Source organism: Neomonachus schauinslandi, chromosome 10 (assembly GCF_002201575.2).
Source record: "Neomonachus schauinslandi chromosome 10, ASM220157v2, whole genome shotgun sequence".
NCBI classification, from domain to species: domain Eukaryota; kingdom Metazoa; phylum Chordata; class Mammalia; order Carnivora; family Phocidae; genus Neomonachus; species Neomonachus schauinslandi.
The window spans coordinates 30,919,241-30,928,257 of record NC_058412.1 but is presented as its reverse complement, the minus strand read 5'-3'; the positions used below and the strand labels follow the sequence as shown (position 1 = coordinate 30,928,257).

At 41.9% G+C, this 9,017-nt stretch overlaps 1 protein-coding gene across 4 annotated transcripts; it reads left to right on the top strand.

Annotated features, from left to right (window-relative positions):
* The first annotated feature begins 556 nt into the window (after positions 1-556).
* On the top strand, positions 557-7,095 carry SRSF7 (serine and arginine rich splicing factor 7). 4 transcript variants are annotated; one of them, XM_021697759.2, is made up of 8 exons: positions 557-723; positions 1,754-1,934; positions 2,211-2,387; positions 3,258-3,332; positions 3,414-3,524; positions 5,334-5,387; positions 5,921-5,956; positions 6,519-7,095. In XM_021697759.2, the coding sequence occupies exons 1-8, from the start codon at positions 696-698 to the stop codon at positions 6,571-6,573; spliced, it is 717 nt and encodes a 238-aa protein (XP_021553434.1). In that variant the 5' UTR covers positions 557-695; the 3' UTR covers positions 6,574-7,095. The 4 variants fall into 4 exon arrangements, with proteins under 4 accessions (XP_021553434.1, XP_021553436.1, XP_044774881.1 ...); XM_021697761.2 differs by having other exon boundaries at positions 603-723; positions 3,414-3,515; positions 6,519-6,815; XM_044918946.1 differs by lacking the exon at positions 5,921-5,956 and having other exon boundaries at positions 603-723; positions 3,414-3,515; positions 6,519-6,809.
* The last annotated feature ends 1,922 nt before the right edge of the window (positions 7,096-9,017 follow it).

Below are 9,017 nucleotides of genomic sequence, written 5' to 3'. Positions count from 1 at the left end.
AAAATTGGTTCTGAAGGGGCCGGAGGGTCGGTGCAGTCCCTGGGGGCGTCACTCTTTTTTGAGGCCCAGGGTGCAGTGACCACTACTCAGAATGGCGGGGTTCATGGAGTTCTCACCCTGGCCAAGCTCCCGATTACCTCTGATGAGCCCCAAAGATGACTATCAGTCTAGGCCAGGTCCCCCAGCAGAAAGGCGGCGGCAGCTGCAACATCAGCGGTTAAATTTTACAGCCTTTCATAAGGCCGGTCTAATGTACCTGTAGTAAGATTACTAGAGCTGAGGGTCCCTAGATTGGGGGAAATGAAAGGGGGGAGGGAGAAGGGGAGGAAAATGAGGAGGGTACAGGAAAAGGGGGAGGGGAGGGGGCGGGACACCGCGGGGAAGTCCACAGGTTTACAGGCGAGGTCTGTCGTTCCCATGGAAACGTATCCCTCCGCCCGCGCCTAGCGTCTTAGCCTCTTCAGTTCCCTCCGCGCCGCTTCTCCACTGTTTCCGCCCAGCTCCTTTGTGCCGCGCAGAACGTCGAAATGACGCATGCGCAGAGAGACACAGCCGCCGCATATATAAACGCGAACCCAGCCTCTTCCTCGTAGTGCTGCCGGGACCGTTGGCTGCTGAGTAGGTTTCGGAGCTTTTGTATTCCTCGCTCCCTGGGCTCTGCGAGCTGCAACAGCCGAGCTCGCGAGCCAGTCATCATGTCGCGTTACGGGCGGTATGGAGGAGGTAAGAGGCCAGGGTCCGGTAAGGGACGTTGCTGTGGATGTAGTGAGTATTGCGAGGCCGTGGGGTTTGGCGCGGCGGTTGGGAGACGGTTATTCCGCGTGCGTAATGGCGGCTTCGGCGCACACCATACGAAGCCGGAGGCCGCGGGGGCGGGGTATCGAGGGCAGCCGGGGGATGGCGGGTGCAGGTCTGTGGTGGGTTCCGTATTCATTCTTGGGCGATTTCATTTTCCACCACAGCCCGAGGCAAGCCCACGATCACTGTTTCCCTGTTGCCCTTCCTCGAGGCGCCCGCCTGCCCCCCCGTCCCCCCCCCCCGCTCTCGGCTGCCATTTTGCGCACATTGACGACCATGGTGGCGCATTTCCTTGGCGCTTTCCCGCCACTTTAGCAGACAGATGTGGTCGCAGCCGTAAAATCAGGGGTGAATTTGAGACTAAACAAAAGTGTGGCAGCTTCGAGCTGCTCATTCTCGTCAGACAATCGGTCGAATTGAGGAGTGGGAATGGAGACATAATCTTTTCGTCTGGCGGCTGGTTTCTTTTCTCTTTTAGCTCTTTCGAGCGCGGTTTATGGCTCTGGGGCGGGGAGCTGGAGTCTGGGCGAGCCTGCGCCTGGGGCGGTTGCCGCGGAGGACGAGAGCCGGCGCAGCCCCGCTCTCCCGGTCCGGCCCCTGCCGGGGCCCGCCCGCTACCAACGCTGCCGGCCCGCGCGCTCCCCGCGCGCCCGGGGCTGCCGGGACTCGGGGGCGGGGCCGGGGCGGGGCCCGCCCCACGCCTCGGAATATCCTACCACGTGTCTGTGCTTCTGTTTTGGAGGTCGTTTCCTTATTAGAATGTAAAAATCTTTGTCATACACCTGGCTTTTCAAAATGTATGGGCTTTGCTGGTTTTAAGGCTAAAGTAAATGTTTGATAAAGCATTAAACGTGCTTTGCACAGGATTAAGGATGGCCTGTTTGGGGCACAGAATTCACTAAGACTTAGGCAAATTTTGCATAACATGCATTGTTCTATTTGCGTTTTTAAACAGAAACCAAGGTGTATGTTGGTAATCTGGGAACCGGTGCCGGCAAAGGAGAGTTAGAAAGGGCTTTCAGTTATTATGGTCCCTTAAGAACTGTGTGGATTGCGAGAAATCCTCCAGGATTTGCCTTTGTGGAATTTGAAGATCCTAGAGATGCAGAAGATGCAGTGCGAGGCCTGGATGGGAAGTAAGTAAGATGTTGGTTGTGAAATTGACGTCTATTAGAATATTCCTGTGGGCTGGGTAGTGAGCTAGGTGATAAGCTTGGATTCTGTAGTCTGGAGGAGACTAAATAGCTAATCATAATTCTGTATATTTAAGATATGAAGGGGGTGCAAAGGTGGAGTTGGAAGGGTTTATAAAGATAGCTGAAGTTTGTGAGGGAGAAGAGTGGTTGGAAAGTTCTAAATCTAGAAGTGATGTGTATTCTTAGCATTAGAATTTTGTTGATTCTCTTTTATAGGGTGATTTGTGGTTCCCGAGTGAGAGTTGAATTATCAACAGGCATGCCTCGGAGATCTCGTTTTGATAGACCACCCGCCCGACGTCCCTTTGATCCCAATGATAGATGCTATGAGTGTGGCGAAAAGGGACATTATGCTTATGATTGTCATCGTTATAGCCGGCGGCGGAGAAGCAGGTATTTATTTTAATAAGAGAATGGTTGGTATACTAGTTAATCAAGTAATTTTTTTATTAGCAAGGCAGAAACTAGTATTTTTCTATAAACTTGAATGTTAATTGTACAGGTGTATTTTACAGTTTTTGTTTAATTAAACAAATGTTAATATATTAATAATCAACCTGGTCAAAACCTTTCAGGTTTCTTCGTTTGAGTCAGTCGCCTTGATTCAGAATGTCACGAGCCTTATGATATCATGCTGAGGCGCCTTGCAAATCCGACAATTAAGATCCTCCTAGACCTTGAGGTGATCAGCATAAGAGGCCAGATCCCCTCGAGTCATCTACACCTAGCTTCACCTTATTCTTTAAAGGGCAGAAAATTTGAGACGGTGATCGCCGTAACAGTAAATTTGGCTTACAATTGGGGCCCCCTCCGGTTTAGAAAGAGGAACACCAGATTGACCACATTCCCAACTAGAAAAATCTTCTTGCGTCAATCAAGCCTCACCTGGCTCATTTGGCTGTCAGTTTGATCGTCGTTAGATTGAAGAAAACATCTAGATGCAGCGATCGGCTATAGATACTTCTAGATCGTCTAGATCTACTAGACCATGGGCCAAAGAGGGTCGACCTGCAAACTTGCAAGGTTTATTTTAAATACACATTACAGTGTTTTATATTATGTAATTCTAAGATGTAATTCAGCTTTTAACAAATCTTTTTTTAGGTAGTAAAAAAAAAAAAAAAAAACTAATAGGCCCAGAGTTTATTTCCAAATGAGACACTAAATTTAAATAGTTTTGAGATTTGATTTCAGCAGAGGCACACAAACTCTAAAAACGAGTTACCATCTAACATTTTGTTTTTTTCTAACTTAAAAAAATAGGTCACGGTCTAGATCACATTCGAGGTCCAGGGGTAGGCGATACTCTCGCTCACGAAGCAGGAGCAGGGGAAGGAGGTGAGAAATACTGTTTAATTTAAGCTTTAACAAGTGATAAACTAATTGGACATAAGACTTAAACTTGGATTTATGTTTTAGATCAAGATCAGCATCTCCACGACGATCAAGATCAGTGTCTCTTCGTAGATCAAGATCAGCTTCACTCAGACGATCTAGGTCTGGTTCTATAAAAGGATCGAGGTATTTCCAGTATGTAACACTTTTTTTCCCTTATTTGTATTTGGATTGTCACGTCTTAATGACTGCACTTTAAGACAATGAGTGTCTTAAAGACATAATTGAAATGGATTGCTTCAGAAAATATTTTTTTGAGACCTAAAAGTTGAATTTCTACATGACCTGTAAATGGATATTACCGTAATTATACAGATAAAGAAAAGCCCAATCAAACATTTTTAAAGGCTTGAGAGGCTATGGTAGAGGATTGGCCAAAGCACAAATCCTCAAGTCATTTCAGTGAACACTCCGGGTAGACATTGAACTCTAGTCAGATTATGTCTGTCTAGGTAAATGATGCTACCTTTAAAAGGTGATAATTTCTGGATCTCTGATAAGGAGGCCCATTAGAACGAGTAGGATAGGGTGCCTGGGTGGCTTAGTTGGTTAAGCGACTGCCTTTGGTTCAGGTCATGATCCTGGGGTCCCAGGATCGAGTCCCACATTGGGCTCCCTGCTCAGTGGGGAGTCTGTTTCTCCCTCTGACCCTACCCCCTCTTGTGTACTCTCAAATAAATAAAAATCTTTTTAAAAAAAAGAATGAAGAGGATACTTAGAAGCAAGTTGAAACATAAAAATTTCTCCTTTTTTGAATGATGGGTGAATTTGAGACCATGGGAAGTTGTTTACAGTAGTAGTGTACCTGTGGGTGAATGTAGGCTGTTTTTAACCAGAGACTTACACTGAAATGTAAGAAATTAAAAATCAAACTACGAACCTTATTTTTTTTTACTCCTTTTATAGAAGTCTTTTAAAGGTGATAGAAATGGTTAAGATTCTAGAAAATGAAGAGTTGACAATACTGCAGTTGAGTCACTAGTAGGGAATGCCACTGGGAGTTAAATAATAGCACAAAATCTCTAAATGCAGGGATTCTAAAATTTTAATGCACTTGAGAAAGCTTTGGACTCTCTAGATGAGTGCATTGCAGGACACCAATTTGTGTATTTTAGAGCCAGATTTAGTTTGTATGACAAATTGATGGTCCTGAACTGTGAAAGCTTGTTAATGATCTTAAGAATAGTCTTTAAGACCCAGTTGTGACTTTCTACTCACTTACCACCAGCAGAATTGAAATCTCTGTTTAGGGGTCTGTGTGATGTTGTTTTGATTCCTTTAAGATAAAAATAAACCAAACCATAGCAGTCTTAAATGAAAACCATTTTTTATTTCTCTTGGATACTATATGCTCGAAGATAATGTCATACCTCTCTTCAGGAACTATGACAATCCAGATCAATGAGTATGATAGAACCAAGTAATTGAAGTGGTGGTTCTTACTGAAAGTGTCGTTTGTCCAGTCATAGGCCGATAGAAGAAAAGAGTTGTGTCTTGCTTAGTTTTTTTTTTTTTTTTTGTAATACTTCATTAAAAAACTTTTAGGGGCACCTGGGTGGCTCATCGTTACGTGTCTGCCTTCGGCTCAGGTCATGATCCCAGGGTCCTGGGATTGAGCCCCGCATCCGGCTCCCTGCTCAGTGGGAAGCCTGCTTCTCCCTCTGCTTGTGTTCCTCTCTCACTGTGTCTCTCTCTGTCAATTTTATAATAAAATCTTTTAAAAAAACAACACAATTTTTTTAATCTTTACACCCAGCGTGGGTTCTTAACTCCTAACCCCTGAGATCAAGAGTCACACACTACCTACTGAGTCAGCCAAGCACCCTGTGTCTTGCTTAATTTTACTTTCTCTATTCTTAGTTTACCTAATAATAGTGCTCAGTAGGTGTTTAAAGAGATTATTCCTATGAACTAATTGGTATAATTGTTTTTCTTTTTATTAAGATCACGGTCGAGGTCAAGATCAAGATCCAGGTCTCTCTCACGACCACGAAGCAGGTAGGGTAAAAATCTGAAGAATGTTCTTCTAGTTATATGGCACCAATATCCAAAGAGTTCAAAGTGTTTTGAATTGTTGAAATTTCAAGTGTTAACTTTAAGCTTAGGTGTTAGTGGAACGCAGTACCTTCTTAGTAAATCAAACTTTAGAACTTCCATTTATACGTGGCCTATTGTGGCTGACTTCCTGGACAAGAAAATGTCAAGCTGTAGTGAGAAGTTTCTGGCTTTGGGGTTACATGAAGAGGCCTTGTTAGAACTGATGGGCTCATGGAGAAGCATTCTGAGATAATTGTGCTTAAAGCAGATGTAAAGATTGTGATGCAGTGAAGCAGGTCACTCATTTTATGAACAGTTGTTGGAAGATTGGCTTTTGTTTGCAAAAACTGCAAGGCTCTTTCTCAGTTTAATTGTGGCCTGACCTTTTAATTTTAAGCTCAGGGCAACTTTGGGGGTTCATTTCATGATACTGTGATTATAAGAAAGGGATTGGTTAGTACTTTTTCTTAATAGAATTTCTCATGTTTTGACAGCCGATCAAAGTCCAGATCTCCATCTCCAAAAAGAAGGTAAGCTAAATAATTTGTTGCCAAATCTTAACTGTCAAGTGGCCTCTGCAGAATTTGTTTTGCTTACTGCTTACTTTGCAGGCTTTGAGCTCTTTGGAGAATTGGTGCTATATATATTACTGTATACTAGGTTTCTTCGGTGATTGCTTTTCCTACTTCAACATTAGTTTGTATTTTTGGTAGATATTTAGTCGTAAAATGTTACGGTGATTATTAAGATGTTTAGTGCTGTGAACCTTTAACTGTATAATTTCATGTTAAGAAACCTTTTTCCTCCACATGAGACGATAGGTAAATGAAGTACCCACATGAAGGAAAAACCTCCCAGAATTCAAATAGTTCTCTTGCAGTTATAGCAAGGTGGCTATTAAACCTAATCTTAAGCGGGGACAAAGGATTTGTATGTAAATCTTCTGATTTTTAGCTTTCTGCCATGAAGTACTTTTGGCCACCTTTGAGTTTATTGAAACTGAGTTTTGCCCTGACATGTACACGAGAAGAGTAAATTTCAGTAAGTACTAATCAGTGCCGAACTTAATTTTTTTTTTTTTTTTTTTTTTAGTCGTTCCCCATCAGGAAGTCCGCGAAGAAGTGCAAGTCCTGAAAGAGTGGACTGAAGTTCTCAAGTTCACCTTTTTGGGAAAAGTTATTTTGTTTACATTATTATAAGGGATTTGTGGTGTCAAAGTGTAACCTAGGAAGGGTATTTCAACCATCTAATCAAAATGGATCTGGATTGTTACTCTGTAAATTCACAGCAGTAAGATAATATAAAATTTTTGTTGAATGTATTAACATCCTATGGTCTGAAAATGTGGGTTTTTATTTGGCACATTTAAATAAAATGTTTCTAACTAGATTTCTGATTTGTGTTCAATATTAATATTCAGTTTGTTAAGCTTCAGGGGTAAACCTTGATATTAACCATATTCATACAGACTTAACATTTCAAAGTTTAATGGTGTTGAGTCGTCAACGTCATTAGCTGTAGTATACATACACTTTGAAAATTCCTTTTTATCCTTAGAGCTTTGGGTGAGAGAAGAACTCAAGTCCCCTTAATAGCATAAGTGTGTATGACAAGTTCCTACGTTAATCTTTTGGAGTTGGTGGTGTTAGATACCAAGCTCTATCTCAATCTGTCAACCTAGAGGGACCAGTGATTCCGAAGGCTGTTTAGTTAAGTATAGTAACTGAGGTTTTCAGGCTATTAGATGGGATGGTGTCAAACTAGAACTCCTGATTTTATTAAGTTCTACCCAATGTTTTGTTTTTTCAACATTTTATACCACAGCTTTTGCATGTTTGAGGAATTGTCTGAATTTGGGACAAAACACCTTCATGTAAACCAGCTTTGCAAAATTTTCCAGTCCGGATAATCTGTCTCTTGAGATGGATTGCCATATTCTGAGCAGAGATCTGTTAATTCCCAATCTAGGTTTTTCAGTTTCTGACTACCAACATCTTATTTTGCCAGGCTGGTGCAAAAGTAATTAAAGATGTCAACCAGAAATGTTAATGAGACTAAAGCAGTTTTGTAAATCTCACCTACATTTAGCAACACCTTATGTGGTTGTTTTGGTAGCATCTGGTAGATCTTAGAATATAGCCAGTAGATTCTTTATTGAGACTTTATCTTTAGTAGGGCAATAGTAGTTAATTTTGAGTTTTCTGGTCAAGCTTTTACCAGGTATTCATTAGCATTGGTGCAAAAAAGCAGAATACTGGTCTGCATCAAATTTCATTTGGTCTGATCACTAGTGCGTTGAAAGATTGGATGCTTTGTTTTCAGAATTTTGACAACTGGCTGAATTATAATGGTGTAAAGCTGTATAATTGGCAGGCTTATTTGTTCCACTTGGTCAGCTTTAATTGTTCTGTATTATATAAAGATAAGTTCACTTAATAAATCTGCAGAGAACAAACAATCCTGATATCAATTTTTGGAAGTGGGAGTTCTGAGCCAAGAGTAGGAATTACGTGTAGCTTGGGGATGGATTGCTAGCAGCATCCTAGAGATTAGTACAAAAGGATGAGAAGGATACAGAGGAGGGTAGGGGCAAAAATGGGTTTAAGAAACCAGCACAGAAAGTTTTGCCCTTAATGAGAAAGGGAATGCTGGGTATCTAGGTTAGTACCTTTCACGTGCTTGACAGCAACTACTTCTGTGATTAGTATACATCTTAAAATGATAACACTTTGATGCAGTGTACTTTTGTTTACAGTTAAGATGTTAGGAATGCTAAATTTATGTGACTGGATAAGTGCTAGTCTAGGCTCATTCCTTCTAAATTTTAAACCTGGCACTACTTGGCAGCTAATTAAACATATCAGACACAGTACTTTGGACATAAAATCTTATTTTGGTCCTCTCACCTACCGAGAGGTGTTGAAAGCTAGGTAATGCATACCCCTGACTTCACAGTGATAGTTTCCTTTGGACTTGGAGCTAGGCTAAGTATTGAGTGAAAGAGGTCCTACCACCTTGCCATGTTCCCTCCTGAGGATGAAGGAAATCTGAGGGAGTTTGGAAACACCATCAAACTGAGAATTGGTTAAATGAATGGTGGTATGGGATTGTGATTTCTCCTTTGTGTAGCCTATCTTGAAGTCTAAAGAGCATGGTGATTTCCAAGATAATATTAAAAGGAAGTGGGAGCTCTTAACAGCTTTGCAAGGAGTAATCAGAGTGAAGAGTAATAGCAAAGAATTCATTAGAGCTGGCTCTTCTTGAGCAACTGTTATTTGGAGGCCTTTGGAAGGGAGGGCTGTACAAACTCGATGTAAATAATTGCAAAGCTGGAAAGACATGATGGAGTAAAAGTCGAAGTAACATACTAGGGGCCTGGCTGGTCTTGGAGTATTTGGAGGGTGGTGAAAACTGGTGACAAGCGAAAGAAATGGGTGCAGGTGCCTAGGTTTAAGGTATGGTAGTATTAAAGCTGTTCTATCCAGAATTATCTTAAGGGACGGTGGCAGGGAAACACCAGTAGGCAGCTTTAAAGCCAGATAGGTTACTTTTTCCACACCTTAGGGGTTTCCTGTTAACATTCTAGTAAAA

Excerpts from the sequence above, each read along its gene's own strand:
- SRSF7 (XM_021697759.2), top strand. The coding sequence starts at position 696 with ATGTCGCGTTACGGGCGGTATGGAGGAG. Across the intron at positions 1,935-2,210 it reads GTGCGAGGCCTGGATGGGAA|GGTGATTTGTGGTTCCCGAG; the intron begins GTAAGTAAGATG and ends TCTCTTTTATAG. Across the intron at positions 2,388-3,257 it reads AGCCGGCGGCGGAGAAGCAG|GTCACGGTCTAGATCACATT; the intron begins GTATTTATTTTA and ends TTAAAAAAATAG.